Here is a 17,407-nt window from a genome sequence, read left to right on the forward strand (position 1 = left end):
GCCTATATATGATAAGAAGTAGAAATCCAACTTTATGTTTCTCAGTGTGATGCAACCAGTTTTTCAAGTATGTTGTCTTTTTATTATTATTACTTGTGTTTGAAAGTATGTTTTAGCATATCATTTGAAGGAATTGAGTTGGATAACTTGGTCCTTACCTTGTATTAATTGTCTCAACAGCTTTTTGGGATCAGATTAATAGTTAGGGGGAACTAACTGAACTGATGAGTAAAAGTTTATGTAGTAACTTCTGTTAATCTTAATGGCCAGTTCTTTCAGATCTTTACTGTGTTCACATACTGTATTCAAGTAGCACCTTATTTGTTTCTCTAGCTCTTTGCTTATCTCATTTGATCCTTAGAACAACTCCAGATAGAAAGATTGGGTATTAGCTCTGTTTTATGGATGTTGAATCATAGTTTTAGTGATTTGCCTGAGGATCCTACAGCTAGTTTTGTATTTGTACCTATGGTTTTTTTTTAATTTTATTTATTTTTATTTATTTTTTTAAAGATTTATTTATTTGAGAGAGAGAGTGAGTGAGAGGGAGAGAGAGCACAAGCCAGCTGGGGTGGGGGGAGAGGCAGAGGGAGAGGGAGAAGCATACTCCTTGCTGAGCAAGGGGCCCAGTGCGGGACTCGATCCCAGAACTCTGGGATCATGACCTGAGCTGAAGGCAGACACAACCGACTGAGCCACCAGGCACTCCCCTACCTATGTTTGTTTGTTTGTTTTTGAGAAGAATTTGTTTGCTCAGGCAGCTATGGACTATTGCTGATAATGAATAAAAGCCACTTCAATCCGTTGTTCTGCTGAGTATGTTTTAAAGGTAGTATTTAGGAGGTTTTCTTTTGTTGACTTCCCCTTTTCTCCCCTTCCCCTTTTTCTTGGAGGAGCTGTCTTAAGCTTTATAACTGTAGCAATAACGGGTTTCTGTCACTTGGGGAAGGGGACTGTGGGTAAATGGTTTCATTTAGAGATTTGCCTATGGAACCTTAAGTGTTGTGAACGCTTTTACTCTGTAAGTACGGGAGGTTTGGTATCTTTAAAGTCATACATATTATAAATTTTTTCCATAGGATATATACCAGTACCTTTAAACTTAGATTTTAACTAATTTTGCACTTAGATTTTTAAAAACATTTTTGGTGTATACTCTGTTGTTTATATTTAGTTGCTTGGGAACTTGGTGTTTCTAGGTAGAGATTATGCACTTGGAGGTAGAATATTTCTCTAGCTTCATCAGTGTTACATAATAAAGATGAAATTATTATTAAATAAGTTGAGATGATTTTAACAATTGAGATTTGGCAAATTCTTAAAAGGGCATATTTTAATACTTTATTGTATTGAATGTTTACTGGTATTAGTTACTCTGAAACATGGACCTATTATCCACAACGGTCTGGTGTTAAAGGAACATTCCATAATGGAATTAGCACTTTCTTCTTTCAGTTGGCTGTAAGAAGTACGCTAAAGTATCAGGATTATGTAGTAAATCTTTTTTCTTTTTTAGTATTATGTAGTAAATCTTAATATATGCGCTAATTCTTCAAAGATACCAATTTTATTTTTGTTTAAATCTCTTTTTTTCTGCTTTTTAGAGGAAGTATCATTCTGCAAAGGAAGCTTATGAACAACTTTTGCAGACGGAAAACCTTTCTGCACAAGTAAAGGCAACTGTCTTACAACAGTTAGGTATGTAATAGTGTACATTTAGTGTATTATAAGTATTTCTCTTTATGATTTTTACATGTCAGGGATGGCAAATATGTATTTGGCTCATGTATTCTATTCTTTTTCCTTCTTTTACCCAGAGTTGATAGAATTAATCTGAACCGAGCATATTTCCACCTTTTGCCAAGCATTGTCCATCTCATTTCAGTTCTTCAGTGTAGCTAGTCCTTTTAAATTCTCAGAATTATTCTCTAGTACTTAACCTATGGGTGAAGGGGGTTGAATACTTCCTTTGTGCCAGATATGCTTAGCACTGAATGAAGTTAAATGATTTGTCTAAAGTCACTTGGTGATTGGTGAGCTTGCTTTCATAGCTCTGTCAATAATATTAACTAAAACATTTCATCTAAAAGTTGTGGAACATCTAACAGTATAGTGTTTTTGTACACATGCAATATTCTAGTCTAATGTTAAAGATGAAGAAACATAGCCATTTGGATGTAATATGTCACTGTGATCAAGAAGATAGTGATTGAGTTCCTTACATTTTGTTTTGTTGTGTAGTTTTTGAGTCATGTTTCTTGTATGTATGTGTTATTTGGGTTTTTCCCCCCAGCTTTTGTTTATTTGTTTTTGGTCTGGGCAAATAATTTATTCTTTAATTTTTAACCAACGTGTAGTAATATGAATATTTTCATAATGTGACTTTTTATATAATTTTAAAATCATTTAAGCCTAGATTTTATCACTGATCTTCATGATATTGATACCTATCATATGATTAATTACACAAAATGAGCACATTGCCTTAATATAAAACTCTTGTTTTTAGCTTTGTTTTTAATTTAATCTCTGGTTAGAATTTTACTTGAGTTATCCATACTTTTAAAAATTGTGGAAGTATTTGAATATTTTTTTAATAAGTTTACAGATCATGTTTGAGTTTTGTGAATTTGTATCTTTAAAACAAGTTTATCCCTCTCTGCCCCTCCTCTACTCACATGCACACAGGCTCTCTCACTCAAATAAATAAATGAAATCTTAAAAAAAAATTAAAACAAGCTTACTAGTACAGTAAAGAAAGGTTTTGTGTCCTTAAGTAAAAAGAACAAAGTGGTGCCTTTAGCATAAGGCAGCTTACTCATTCAGCTAATTTATGCATTTTAGCTGCAGTGAAGAGTATGTCAGTAGCAAAAATGCATACACCTTTTAAATTTAGGAAATAGATTGAAATAGTTTTGGATTATGTCTGAATCACCTGTCGTCTTTGGCATTGGCTTACCATATTTCAGAGTGTGTAAGTATAATAAACTTTTCATGCTTTTGAACAGAAAAATACCTCTCCTAATTAAGTCTGACTTATGCCTGCACATCAGTCCTTCCTACTTGCTTGTCACTGCCGCTTAAGCAGCTCCTTTTAGAGCTTGTTTCTCTAGGTTCCATTCTTACTAGTAATAGGGCATAATGGAGGAACAGATGAATAAACGTAAATGTGTGATTGATGTGTATTTTCATAAAATATATTAACTCAGTCTCCTTGAAATATCTTTTGGAGCACAGCAACTATAATAAATGTCAGAAAATAAGGGTCCTTCTTTGTTTTGTATAATATGGACTATATACAAAGAACAGAGCTGATTTTATGCACTTGAATTGATCCAACTGAAATATGATTTCCCCAGCAAATTAAACCAAATTATTCCTTGTGTCTTAAAGGTTTTAGAATACATTATTCCATGATCCAATCTTTTGATTGCTTACATAACCCTTTCCTTTCCTTTTCCTTTCCTTTCCTTTCCTTTCCTTTTTCCTTTCTTTTTTCCTTTCCTTTTTCCTTTCCTTTTTCCTTTCCGTTCCTTTCCGTTTCCAACTGTTTTGATATACCTATACATAGTGAAATGAATAGTATTGTCAAGCTAATCAACAGATCCATCTCCTCACATAGTTACCATTTGTTTGTGTGTGGTCAGAGCACGCAAAACCTACTCTCTCAGCAAATTTCCAGTATATATTACAATATTATTAACTACAGTCATTCTGCTGTGCATTACTCTCTAGACTTACTCATCCTACATAACTGCAACTTTGTACCCTTAGACCAGTATCTCCCCATTTCCCCTACCTCCCCATTCCTGGTAATCACCATTCTAATATCTCCTTCTATGTATTCAGCTTTTTGAGATTCTACATACAATTGAGATTATGCACTATTATGCACAATCTAAATTTATTTATTAAACATTTGTGGTACGCATTTTATACCATTTTTATTTACACCATTTGAATATTTTTTAAATAATTGTCGAATGCTTTATAGTTTTTATTTTAGATAAGTTGTGAACATACGTGGCCAGTGCCAGTGAGGTAGGGTTATATGTGTGTGTTGTACTCTGAGCTATCATTGATTAAGTAGTCTTAATATTTATTCCTTGGAAATAAACATTGTGTTAATAGACTGTCTTGGAGAGTCTTAAAATGTACATAAAGTTTTACATAGAGCACTGAATAAGATTGAACATCTTTATATGCTTTGTTTCATAACTTGGAATTTTTTCAAATACCAAAATTAGAAAAGAGGAACTATAGTTTACTAAGTGTTAAATCAGTGCTTAATATCGTTTCATTTTCTCTGGAATAAAGTTCTTTATAGGTTTGACTGTACCTTCCTGTGAGAAACAGACTTCCTTATAATCAGAATTGGCAGTTCTAAATTTTGGGAATGTGTATGCCAAACTAAATGAATAAGTTGACTGAAAAAAGAATATTTTTACTTACGTGTTTTCTGCTTAGTATTCTTAAAATCTGAAGAACAATTAAGTCATTTAGGTAAATACTTTTTAATCATTTACTATAGGTTGGATGCATCACACTGTGGATCTTCTGGGAGATAAAGCCACCAAGGAAAGCTATGCTATTCAGTATCTCCAGAAGTCCTTGGAAGCAGATCCTAATTCTGGCCAGTCCTGGTATTTCCTTGGAAGGTGAGACTATACTTAAGTTTTGCTTTTGTTTATTCCACCTAAGAGATTTGAATTATGAGCTAAAAACGTTTGTTTACATTTATAAGCTGATCAATGTATTTTCCTTTTTAAATATATTATCACACAGATTTCTGGGAGTTAAATAAAAGAAAACTTCTGAGTGTGGTAGTTTCCTCACACAGCATAATCTGCTCTACTGGGACATTTCTCATTTTGCTTGTTGGATTTTCATTTGATGTGAATTATTGCTGGTTTTTAAAAAGTCTTATCAGATAGTAGTTCTTCATTCTAGTATTTAAATGCCCTTTCTTCTGATTTCTAGTATTTTCTTTATATGTCTATTTAACAGAACAGAATTAATTTCTTATTCTGCCTAGTGACCACCAGTAGCCAATGGGACCTTGCTATTTGTGATTTGGAATAATGATATATACATTAGAATGGACATAATTTGATTAATAGTAGGTCCGAAATCAGTTCTACTTGACATCTCACAGTGAGAAAGTGGATACATTATTAGTGCATTTGTTGGAAAGGAGAAAGTGACATATAATGAAAATAGTTTTCTGCAAGTCTATAAACTTTACTCTGTACTTCAAATGCCGAAATTGTGCTTACTGATTATCTGAAATATATCTTTTGTATATGTATCTGATAGATTATATTTTGGGGCCATTATTAGATTGTATTTTGTTTCCTAACTGGTTTTAGCTTTTGTGGTATGGTGGAAAGATCAGTGTACTAGGAGTTGAGAGACTTGGATTCAAGTCTTGGTTAGGCTAATATATGTGGAATCATGGATGGCGCAGTTAAACTTTTTGATGCTTCAATTTTCTTTTAACCTATTAAATAAGAGGATTATGTTAGATCGTTGGTTTTCATAGGGGACTATTTTGGCCCATAGGGGACATTTTATAATGTGTGGAAATACTTGGTTATCACAACTATGGGGAATGCTACAGGCATCTAGTGGGACAGCCCTCTAGGACAAAAAATTACCTGACCCAAAATGTCAGTAGTGCTGAGGTTGAGAGACCCTGGTTATAGATTATCTGTTAGGTACCTTCTCACCCTGAAGGTTTCAATTTTATGATTTTTTTTTTTTTTAAGATTTTATTTATTTGAGAGAGAGAATGAGAGACAGAGAGCACGAGAGGGAAGAGGGCAGAGGGAGAAGCAGACTCCCTGCTGAGCAGGGAGCCCGATGCGGGGCTTGATCCCGAGACTCCAGGATCACGACCTGAGCCGAAGGCAGTCGCTTAACCAGCTGAGCCACCCAGGCGCCCTATGATTTCTTTTGAAATTATCCTATGTTGTTTTAATTTTAAGCTGTTTGAGTTTTCCATAAATCACATTAAGTTTTAGTATTTTGTATGATTTCATTTTTCCTTTAAATTTAGCAAAGTGTTTCTATGAGATGGAGTAATACTAAGATTTAAAAAAAATTTTTTTTGGTTCGTCATTAATAATGTACAATAAGAGTTGGCTGGGAAGGTACCTATTTTTAGCAGAAATTTTCTAATACCTTCCAAAGCTTTATAAAATAATCTAATTTGGGTTGCTCACTAGTAAAGCTTAAGAGTCCAAACTTTGTCTTTCTCTTTCACTGAAGATATTTGGGAGCAGAAACTGGGTCTTACCATCTTTGTATATTCTCGCCTAGCAAAGTGGCTATTCAATAAATGGAATAAATGAACTGACTGAACACTATTTGTGTTTAAAGCTAGCCCCATTGCTAGTGTTAGTGTTGTACAGTGGGAGGCTTCATACAGGGACTGGGAAGGAGGTCCAGCACTAGAAAGTAGGGGCTGCCTAGTCATCGCCTCTAGTGTTAACGTTATATATGAAAATTTATTTTAATATAGGTTAAAAGGCATGTGTACCAGACATTATTTTCCTTTTGACCTAAAATAAAGATTAGTAGTTTAATACAATACAGTAGTGTTGATTGTCTTTTTAGTATACTTAAAAAAAAATTCTATTTTTACTTTTACTATTTTTAAAATTACTATTTTAGTAGTGCTGTAATTTTCAGCTCAGTGAGCAGTATTCCACAGGAGGGTTGTTTTTTTGTTTTGTTTTTTGTTTTTTTTTTTTAATTTTAGTTAACTGACTTTACATTTAAGCTGCTGAGATGCTTTTATTTGAATCTTTTCAGATAAAATTTTCCAAATATACAACATGCTTTATGATTTCTCAAATAAAGGATACTTACCTCAGTTTAATTTGTTTTGGAGTTCAACATTATCATGTTAGATGTTCATTATTTTTTATCCGTAATAACATAATTTGACGATTGTTTTAGACTTTTTTCATTGGTGTTTACTTTTTTTTGACCTCCTTTCACTGCCTTCTGATGTGTTGCTTCTAATCCTTTTTGTTGTGAGAAAATTTTTATAAATAATATATATTTTAAAAGTTATTAAAGCTCTGAATGGAGACCTCAAGTGTCAGTAAGCAGCTTTGGGATTTGATGACCCTAATATTTCTAAGGCTTTTTATTACTTACCTTTGCATTCAGGTCTGTGTTGAAGATGTCATTTGGCATGTGTGTATCATAATACAGGGGTAATGTGGTAATGCTCTTATACTGGTACTGATCACTGACATTGTTAGCACAGAACTATAGAATGTTAGAGCTGGGAGGGACCAGGAGGTCACCTGCTTCACTTTGTAAATCCTGTCATTTTACAGATCTAGAAAGTGAGTTCAGAGGAGGAAAATGTTTTGTCCAAGGTCACAGTCACACAGGTAAACTAAATCAGAACAGGAACTAGAGCCTAGGTTCACTCATTGGTTTTTCAGAGACACAAGGCTGTCTCAGGGGAACTTAGTTAAGTTTTATTAGAGGAAAAGTGGTTGGTGGTTGGACTGGGACGTCTGCATTTGGGCACATTGGTTTCCTACTTTGACTTTGTAGGAATGGAATGTGAAAACATTGGTTGGGGAATTACTGCTTATTCCTCTCAGTGGTTAGGTAAATTTGTCTGTAAATCTGAGATTTGGCTTTGATTTAACAACAACAAACAGAATGTGTTTTCTACTATCTGTTAAGCATTCCCTTCCTTTGTGGTATCTGTCCCTATTTGGCATTGTCCTGAATTCTCCCTTCGTAAAAGTTTGCAGGCTTGCTCTGACACGGCCCCCTCTGTCTCAGTCACTGACATTTCTTATTGCCCAATCCATAAGATTAGTGATTCCTTAGGCTTTTTCACCTCTCCCTTGTAGTCGTCCTGTGTTCTTAAACCCTCTCTTCTATGTGGATGAATTCCAAATCTAGATCTCTATATTTCAAGGTATTAAATTTCAGGACCACATCTCTTATTTTTTACCTAACATTATCCATTTTAGTGTTCTCACCTCACATCAAAGTAAGCATATTTCAAACCTCATATTCTTTTCCAAACCATCTCCTCTCCTTTTAGTTTTGCCAATGAGGTCACTTTTTATTTATTTATTATTTTAAACTCTCTTTGCTCAGGCTTAAATCTAAGTTATCCCACCCCTCCCCCCCCCATGGATATCTAATCAGTTGGTCACAGAGTCTTTATCTGTCTTTTTGGTTTACTGTTTCTCCCTTCTTTTCCTTTCTTGCCATTTTCATTACTTTTACCCCAATTTTGGCCTGTTCCAAGCCAGTGAGTATAGCTGCCTTCTTTTTTACTGTCCATAATTTATTTTCCTTTCAGTTTATCCCTACACATTGTTAGCAGATTAATATTCCTGTAAAGTGCTTTCGTGGTGCCATTTCTCTTGTTAGAAGACCAAAAACTTCAGGTTATCCTTGGCCTGGATTTATAATTCTCTACTCTTTGTATCTGTGCTGTCTTCTATACATTAGGTTTTGCTCATACTGTTCAAACAACATTTTGAAATGCCTTCTCTCATCTTCTCCGTCTGAATCAGTGGTTCCCAGACTTTTGGATTACATGAATCAGTAAAATTTCAAAGAATAATTATGAGGATCTAAATATGCTATTTGGGCACGTAAAAACATTTAAGGATTTTTTGCTGTTGGGGCGCCTGGGTGGCTCAGTTGTTAAGTGTCTGCCTTCTGCTTAGGTCTTGGTCCCAGGGTCCTGGGATATAGAGCCCCGCATTGGGCTCCCTGCTCTGCGGGAAGCCTGCTTCTCCCTCTCCTACTCCCTCTGCTTGTGTTCCCTCTCTCGCTGTCTCTCTCTTTGTCAAATAAATAAATAAAAATCTTCAAAAAAAATTTTTTTTGATGTTTACTCAGTTGTATTTCAAAATAAGTCGGTTGCAATGTAAGTATTAATTAGTTTAATGGAAAATTTATGTAAGTGTATGTTATCTTTCCATTTTATTTTCATGGCCAAATTGCCATATATTGGCTGATAATTGATAATCACAGATCTAAACTATATGCATCTATACATACTCAAATTCCTTAGTGTTACCCTTCCCTTTCTTGCTTTTCCTAAATCCTGTAGTGTGTATTTTGGTGTCTTTTACCCTAAATTCTCAGAACAGTTCTTGTCTGTGTCAGCCATATGATAACGGCATCATGACATTTGTAATGTGTCTTCAGTCCTCAACTAAATTGTAAGCTCCTTGAAGGCAGGGACTGGGTTCTGTTTTTTCTTTTTTCCTTAGTGCCAAGCACTAAGAAGATAATTTCTATATATTTATAGTTTCAGCTGCTGCTCTGTGTTTCCATCCAGTACATCTGCATTAAGAAAATGACAGGTCCTTGAAACTTTAATCATACCCTTGTTACCCTTACATGTCGTGAAATATTGCACTCACCTTATTATTACTGTTTTTGATAGTTAGCTTGATTTTACCTGCATCTTAATGTTTGTATTTTTTACGAATTACAGAATGATTGAGCTCATGGTTATTATTTAGGAAAGGAGAACTGAAATCTGATTCAGCAAATCTTACCAGCGTAGAATGGTTTTCTTGGTTTTTAACTCTGTGTTCTTACTGAATGTAAGCTATATAAATAGATCAAGCTATTAAAGTGGAATGGCACGTGTGCATGTGTGTGCACGTGTGCGCTTTCAACTCTATATGATATTGAAGTAATATGGCCTTTAATTATTTTAATATTGTTCATTAATGCAGCATGGCTTTAGCACTTATCAGATAAACTACAGTATAGTTCACTGAATAGTTAATTATAATGTACATTATAGTTTTATATATATATACACATTCACAGAAATTTGTAAGCTTATTAGGATTTTTATTTGCCTTGAAGTTTTTCAGAAAATTAATCAGTATTAATGGAATTGTCTGGATCTTTTTTTCCCTCCCCTCTCAGGTGCTATTCAAGTATTGGGAAAGTTCAGGATGCCTTTATATCTTACAGGCAGTCTATTGATAAATCAGAAGCAAGTGCAGATACATGGTGTTCAATAGGGTAAGACGTTATATAAAAATAATGGTCTTATACTTGATATACAACTGTTGCATAACGTGTAATGTACTTAGTAGTTAATATCACTTGAGAAGCTAAGTAGTTTTCTTAGTTGACCTATTTTTTTTCTGACTTTCTCTTTCTAGCGTGCTATATCAGCAGCAAAATCAGCCTATGGATGCTTTACAGGCTTATATTTGTGCTGTACAATTGGACCATGGCCATGCTGCAGCCTGGATGGACCTAGGCACACTCTATGAATCCTGCAACCAGCCTCAGGATGCCATTAAATGCTACTTAAATGCAACCAGAAGCAAAAGTTGTAGTAATACCTCTGCACTTGCAGCACGAATTAAGTATTTACAGGTAAAACTTTTAAATAGCAGTTTTTTAAAGGCACATGTTTCCCCATGACACTCAGGCAGGAGGCGGGTGGCTGGAAAGTTTGTCTAGTTGTGTTTTGATGTCTATAATTTGTTTCCATATTTTGTAAACATACCATAGCTTGTAATATTATTTTACTTTTCATTTTAAGTAAGATATGCAGTATTTAAAAGATGCTCTTTTGCACATTTACTGTTGATGCATATTAATTTACATAATTTTTTTCTATGTGCTGTCTACATTTTTAAGTTGTCATAGCATTTTAGAGAAAAGAACACAAACACTGTCTTTCACTCTTGCTTGGAGTTTCATGAGAAGACAGCTATGAGAACTCTGATAACAGAGCTCAGCTTTGTTTTAATTCTCACAAAGGTTTATATTCCGGTTACCCTCTTTATACTTAGTATCTTTCTGAAACCCCAAATTAAGAATCTATTTTCTTTTAAAAACAATTAGTTATAGCATTTAGGAAGATTTAGTGGACTTGCTCTTACTCAAGTAGGCTTGTGTTAAATTTGCTTTTTACATAATTTTTCCTAGGCTCAGTTGTGTAACCTTCCACAAGGTAGTCTACAGAATAAAACTAAATTACTTCCTAGTATTGAGGAGGCATGGAGCCTACCAATCCCCGCAGAGCTTACCTCCAGGCAGGGTGCCATGAACACAGCACAGCAGGTGAGAAGTTGGGTTATGTTCTGCAGGTGCCCAGCTTTAAGGGTTCTTTTCAATCTGTAGTGGTCAAGCATATTTTACTAAGTACAGGAGGCTTTTATTAATGAAAAGCCTTTTGCTGTAATTGCGAAGGGAATCTAGATATTCAAAATAAAACTCCCTCTGATATGGGAAGAAATTTTGGGGTGCCAATTTAGAACCTTTGTGCATTTTCATGATTTTGAAGGAGATTTCTTAAAATAATGCTGCAGTGGTTTGTTTAATTTTTAAAGCAGTTTTTCAAAGGAAGGTACACATTCCTCCATTGATGATTCATTTGATTTTGATTTTCAATAATTGCAATCAGCGATGTCCACATAGCTTTGAAAATATGCAGTTTGTAAAGTTTTATAATTTGAAGGAATGAACTAAGAATATATAGAACCCTATTTTTGTCTTCCTTCTGTGATTCTTAGGCATGTAAACCTCATCATCCAAATACTGAACCTGTAGTAGGCCTCAGTCAAACACCAATTTCACAGCAATCCTTGCCACTACACATGATTCCTTCTAGCCAAGTAGATGACCTGTCCAGTCCTGCCAAGAGGAAAAGAACATCTAGTCCAACAAAGGTATATGTTTTAGAGAAATAGAAAAATCCCAGTCAAAAAGGAAACTCCCAACTGCCCTGAACTTGTGCAGTTTGACTGTCTCCTGTCCTTTATATTAAATCTGTGGACATCAAAGAGTGAAAGGTTTGAGTTTTTCTATCCCAAATTCTTAGCATCATATTAAATATAGAAAGTAGGGATAAATTTGCATTCATCAAATCATTTTATTCATCTCCCTGCCGTTAAGATCTCAACACACTTTTCATCATCACTTTCTCCTGACATTGAGATAAATTTATTGTTGGATCTAGTGGACAGTATGCTATTTAGGTTAGCCATTTGGGCCATAGTTTAGGGGTGGGCCTTTTTGGGTGGCTTATTAAGGAATCAATATTTTTGTTTTAAATTTATGATTTCCCAAATTTATTATGCATGTAAAATTATTTTTAAAAGAATTTAATGTCATAACTTTTTTTATATGTAATATTCCAATTCATAGTCATTTGGCCTTCATTAGTCATTACTGTTAACTCCATGGATTTAACCAAATATTCTTTAATTTTTTTTTTTTTTTTATCAATTTTCCTCAGAATACTTCTGATAATTGGAGTAGTGGCCATGCAGTGTCACATCCTCCAGTACAGCAACAAGCTCATTCGTGGTGTTTGACACCACAGAAATTACAGGTATGTAAGATACGCTTTTGACAGATTATTTTTCCTCTTGAAAAAGAGTACAAGCAGTAAACCTCAAATTTTTAAGTATTCTTAAAGTTGAGTGGCAGTAAATCCAATTAATATACACATAAGCAAAATGAACCCACTTTTATCAGAGTAATGGGATAATTTATTCTTGATTTTTTTCACTTATTTTTAGTTTTATTTTTAAACAGGCAATATATTCACATGCTTCAGACTGCATCAGTATGATTATAGGCTATATAAAGTAAATTTTCCTTCCAGTTCCTGCTCCTACCCACTTAGTTCTCCTTCTAACAGCCAGTCCATGGTATTAGTTTACCTACCTTTCCTGAGATGGCATGCATGTACAAGCAAATATGCATCCTCCTTCTCTCTCATGTTATTTTTCTCCTTTTTTACACAAATGGTAGAATGCTATATATATTGATGATAATGTATTTTTACAGACTTTTCCATGTCAGTACGTAAAGAGCTTCTTTGTTCTTTTATGGCTACAGCATATTTATTTATGTAGATGTCACACGTTTATTTAAGCAGAGCACTAGGTTTGGATAGTCAGGCTGTCTTCAAACTTTTTCTGTTCCAAACAGTGCTGCTTTGAGTGTACTTGACATGATGCATTTTTAAGCTTAAAGAACTTTCTTTCTGTGTGACTACCAAAAAATACTGTATTGACAAGTAAAATTTTATGCCCATTTGTCTCAAATATCACATTATAGTAAACCTCTTTAGATGAGTGTTTATTTCTTACTCTCTCAAACTTTTTAAAGGGCTTCATCTTGGGGTTGATTGCTGTTGATCAGGAATCCGTATCTTTGACTAGATAGCGGTTCTGAGTTGGTATAGTCATTTCAGGACAAGGTTGCTTAGAATAGTGAGCTTGAGCTGGTTTCTTAGATATGCCTTTGACTGTATTCTCCTTTCTTCTTCTTCTAGCACTTGGAACAGCTCCGTGCAAATAGAAATAACTTAAATCCAGCACAGAAACTGATGCTGGAACAGCTGGAAAGTCAGTTTGTCTTAATGCAGCAACACCAAGTGTGTATAGAATTTTTTTCCCCTAAAATTTGTTAGCATTTTGAGTATTTTTCTTGACTAAAACATCCTTTTAGAGCATGTTCATGCCCACTTCTTTCTGCCAGTATTTGGTGGAATTTAGTAATCTTGCTTCTTAAAATACTAATAATGGACAGAGATTTTTAGATAAAAATAGCTGTAAATTTAATTTTGAGCACAAGAGTTGGTATTTTGTTACTTATTTACATGCTATTTTGCCTGTGTTCTTAAGGGTTATTTATATTATTTAATACTTAACAAGCTATCCTAAACTGAGGTGAGGTTCTTTTCTTCAGGACTTGTTTAGTTTGGAGGATCTGGCATGTAAATAAAATAGAATGAAAATTTGAGATCCCCTGTTTTCTGCTTGGGGAAAAGACCTATAAATTCTAGTTTTCATAATTTTCAGCTGCTTTCTTTTGTCTTTACTGAAGGGATGTTTCTCAAAACAGATTTCTGCTTTTCTGAGGGAGCTATCTAAATACGAATAAACACAGTTTCTTGTTTTTAAAAAGTGTGTATTTTTCAACCTAGAGAAATTAAATGTTAGAGTAAAATCAGAGATTACCTGGTTGCACACCTTCATATTCTGGTTCTCTACCTTTTGGGCCACACAAGCAGCATTTATTTTTCATTTGCTTTTTGACAGATGAGACAAACAGGAGTTGCACAGGTACGAGCTACTGGAATTCCTAATGGGCCAACAGCTGACTCATCACTGCCTACAAACTCAGTCTCTGGCCAGCAGCCCCAGCTTGCTCTGACCAGAGTGCCTAGCGTCTCTCAGCCTGGAGTCCGCCCTGCCTGCCCTGGGCAGCCTTTGGCCAACGGACCCTTTTCTACAGGCCATGTTCCCTGTAGCACATCAAGAACGCTGGGGAGTACAGACACTATTTTGATAGGCAATAATCACATAACAGGAAGTGGAAGTAATGGAAACGTGCCTTACCTGCAGAGAAACGCACTCACTCTACCTCATAACCGCACAAACCTGACCAGCAGCGCAGAGGAGCCGTGGAAAAACCAACTATCTAACTCCACTCAGGTAATAGAAGGACTAGCTGCATTGTTGGCTCCTCACATAGTAGTTGTCTTTATTTGGTTTTACGCATTTTGAGAGGAAAAAGAAGTTTGAGGAATGTTTTTATAAGCATTTTATAGTACTATGTTATTAACTACATTTTGACACCCCCCCCCCCCCACACACACACGAGTATATTTTCTTTTCCATTACAAAATTCTCCCCACACACGCACGCACGGGCACACCCACACAATCTTGGAACTTTCCAAAAGAAGGAAACAGATCATACAGTCCCCCAAAACTTTGTTAATTTACAATGGCATAAACATTTATGTAATGGTACTTAGTTCATTTCTACATATATTGCCTACTTAAGATCAGGTGCTTATGCTAAGTTTTAGGTATTCACTGTGGTGGGTGAAAAAGACCATTAAAGAAGCAGTTACCATAAATTACTATGAAGCATGACTTTGGTGAAAAGTGCTGCCAGAGTACCTAGGACGGCACATAAACTAAGATGTTAAGAGTCTCCAGAAATTGGAGAATTTGGGAGGGGAGAGAGCTGCTGGTAAAATGTGCCTAGAGTATAGATTATGAAGAGGTAAGGGTGAAATATCAGGCTGAGGAAGGTAGAAAAAGTTGCCTAATTTGTCTTTAAGGCAAAGTGGAGCCACTGAAGTTTTCAAAACAGAATAATGGATTTCATGGACATTATTTCTGTCAAAAATACGTGCCATATTTTACTCAGTTCACTGTTAGACACAATTTCTAAGTTTTTACTTCTAAATATTTACGCACATAGTTTTTCCTATGTTTTGGATTGTTTCCGTGGAACGGATGTTTCAAAGTGGAACTGAAAGGTCAAAGAGTAAGCATCTGAAAAAAAAATGTTGCCAACACACATTGCCAAATGATTTGTGCTTTTATTAGTCTACTATAAGAAATATTTGACTTACTGCTGGTTAGCCTTTTATTATTGGTCAAACCAAGATAAGTTCTTTTTCTAAGACTTCTAAGTTTATTCTTAAAGTACTGCTGTTGGTGGGACCATCTCTTCTAGAATGATTAGTAGTTTTATTTATCCTTAAATTTTGAGCACCTACTGTGTCCATGTCCTATTTGAGGCTCTGGGGATAAATCCACAAACAAAAATGTCTTAATTCATGCAGATAAAAAAAAATAGACAAGTAAGCATTATATATAGAACATTAGGTAATGATATATTTAGTTCTCTGGAAAAGTGTATTAGGGGAGCTGGGGAGTACTAGAGATCAGTGGTAGAGGATTCACAGTTATAAATAGGAAGGTCAGGGAAGGCTTCACTGGAAGGTGACATTTGAATAAAGACCTGAAAGAGTTACGGAAGTGAGCCTTAAAGGTATTTGTGATTAGAGTGTTCAAGCCCAAAAAACTAATGATGTAATATATGGTGATTAACATAACATTAAAAAATGAAGAAAAAAAAAAAAAGTGTTCAAGCCCAGGGAGCAGCAAGAAGCAATAGACCCTAAGGTAGGAGTGTGTTTTGCATTTTTTGAGGAAAATCAAGGTGACAAGCATGGCTGAGTGGGCCCAGCTAAGAATGAGAAGAGGGGAGGTAAATGTGGTCCAGCTGGAAACAGGCTGTCTGAATCATGTTCAGCCTTGTAGGCCATTATAAGGGTATTGGACTTTATTGTGCATTACATGGGAAACTGTAGGGGGGTTTTGAATGGAGGAGTAACATGATCTGAACTTAGTTTTTAACTAGATCCTCTCTGGTACTCTGGATAGACTAAAGGAGGCAAAGGTAGAAATGATGTGACAGATTTGGAGGTTATTGCTGTAAGCCAGGTTAAGAGATGGTGGTGGCTAGACCCAGAATGGCAGCAGTAGAAATGGTCAGGTTTTGGGTTCATTTGGAAGGTAGAACTGATGGGATTAGCTGACAGAGTAGGGTGAGAAAGAGAGGAGTCCAAGCTAGCCTGACCCACTTCAAGGGATGGATGAGTCTGGGTGAACTCACCATGCCAGGGCGGGGGCGTGGGGGAGCAGGAGATGGAGGAAAGAACTCAAGACTGCAAGCCTTGAGGCATTCCAGTGTAATAGGTCAGGAAATTGAAGAACTAGCAAAGAAGGCTAGAAGAGGAGTGACCTGTGAGGTAGTAGGAGATCCAGGAGAATGTGAGTGATGTCCTGGAAGCCAAGTGAAGAAAATCTTTCAAGGAGGAAAGCATGATCAAAGTATAAATCATATAGTGCTCATTGGCCTAGTAAGGTAAGGACTGGGAATTGACCATCTGAGGTATTTGGTGACATTGCTGGGGCCAGGAAAAACTAAGGGGCACAAGCCAAATCTACCCCATGACCACGACCTGCTTTTGTTACTGTTCTTGTTTCTACAGCCCACAAATGAAGAATGGATTTTCATTTTTAAAGCATTCTTAAAAAAAAAAAAAAAAAGAATGTGTAACAGAGACCTATATGGCCCACAAAGCCTAAAATATTTTCTGTGTGACACTTTACAGAAAACATTTGGATGAGAACAATTTCAGTGGATTGGTGGGGGCAAAAGCCTAACTGTAGTTGGCTTCAACATAAAATGGAAAAAGAAATTGAAAGCAATAAATGGTAGACAGTTCCAACACAGATACTTTAGTCACGTGGGCTGTGTACTGCACAGTGCCAGGGTGCCATCCCCATAGATCATGACATAAAAAGGAAGGAGAGAAACAGGCGACAGCTGAAGGGGAAGTGGGATAAGAGTTGTTTTTTGTTTTAAATTTAAGTTGGGAGAAATCAGAAATTTAAGGGGGGAGGTGAAAGCTAATGGGCAGCGTTCGGTATAGAGGGAGAAATTAACACAGGAGGAAGAGGAGAGTAGGTGTTAGAGTAGGTGTTAGAGTAGGTGAGAGGATGGGATTTTGGAGGGGGGGGTTCCAGGTCATTCAGCAATAAAGG

The 17,407-nt window shown here is 35.6% G+C and overlaps 1 protein-coding gene across 9 annotated transcripts in view; it reads left to right on the forward strand.

Annotated features, from left to right (window-relative positions):
* Positions 1–17,407, forward strand: part of KDM6A (lysine demethylase 6A) — a 221,654-nt gene that overhangs the window by 153,791 nt on the left and 50,456 nt on the right. For 4 of the 9 annotated variants that reach the window (XM_035003443.1, XM_035003434.1, XM_035003490.1 and 1 more), the window contains 9 exons: positions 1,605–1,698; positions 4,532–4,658; positions 9,946–10,044; positions 10,188–10,407; positions 10,966–11,100; positions 11,553–11,708; positions 12,278–12,373; positions 13,325–13,426; positions 14,094–14,489. In XM_035003443.1, the coding sequence (XP_034859334.1) occupies positions 1,605–1,698; positions 4,532–4,658; positions 9,946–10,044; positions 10,188–10,407; positions 10,966–11,100; positions 11,553–11,708; positions 12,278–12,373; positions 13,325–13,426; positions 14,094–14,489 (1,425 nt within the window). The remainder of the gene's footprint in view (positions 1–1,604; positions 1,699–4,531; positions 4,659–9,945; positions 10,045–10,187; positions 10,408–10,965; positions 11,101–11,552; positions 11,709–12,277; positions 12,374–13,324; positions 13,427–14,093; positions 14,490–17,407) is intronic. The other 5 variants (XM_035003448.1, XM_035003463.1, XM_035003455.1 and 2 more) reach the window with 5 other exon arrangements.

Source organism: Mirounga leonina, unplaced genomic scaffold (assembly GCF_011800145.1).
Source record: "Mirounga leonina isolate KUSES-001 unplaced genomic scaffold, KU_Mleo_1.0 Mir_101609, whole genome shotgun sequence".
Classification (NCBI taxonomy): domain Eukaryota; kingdom Metazoa; phylum Chordata; class Mammalia; order Carnivora; family Phocidae; genus Mirounga; species Mirounga leonina.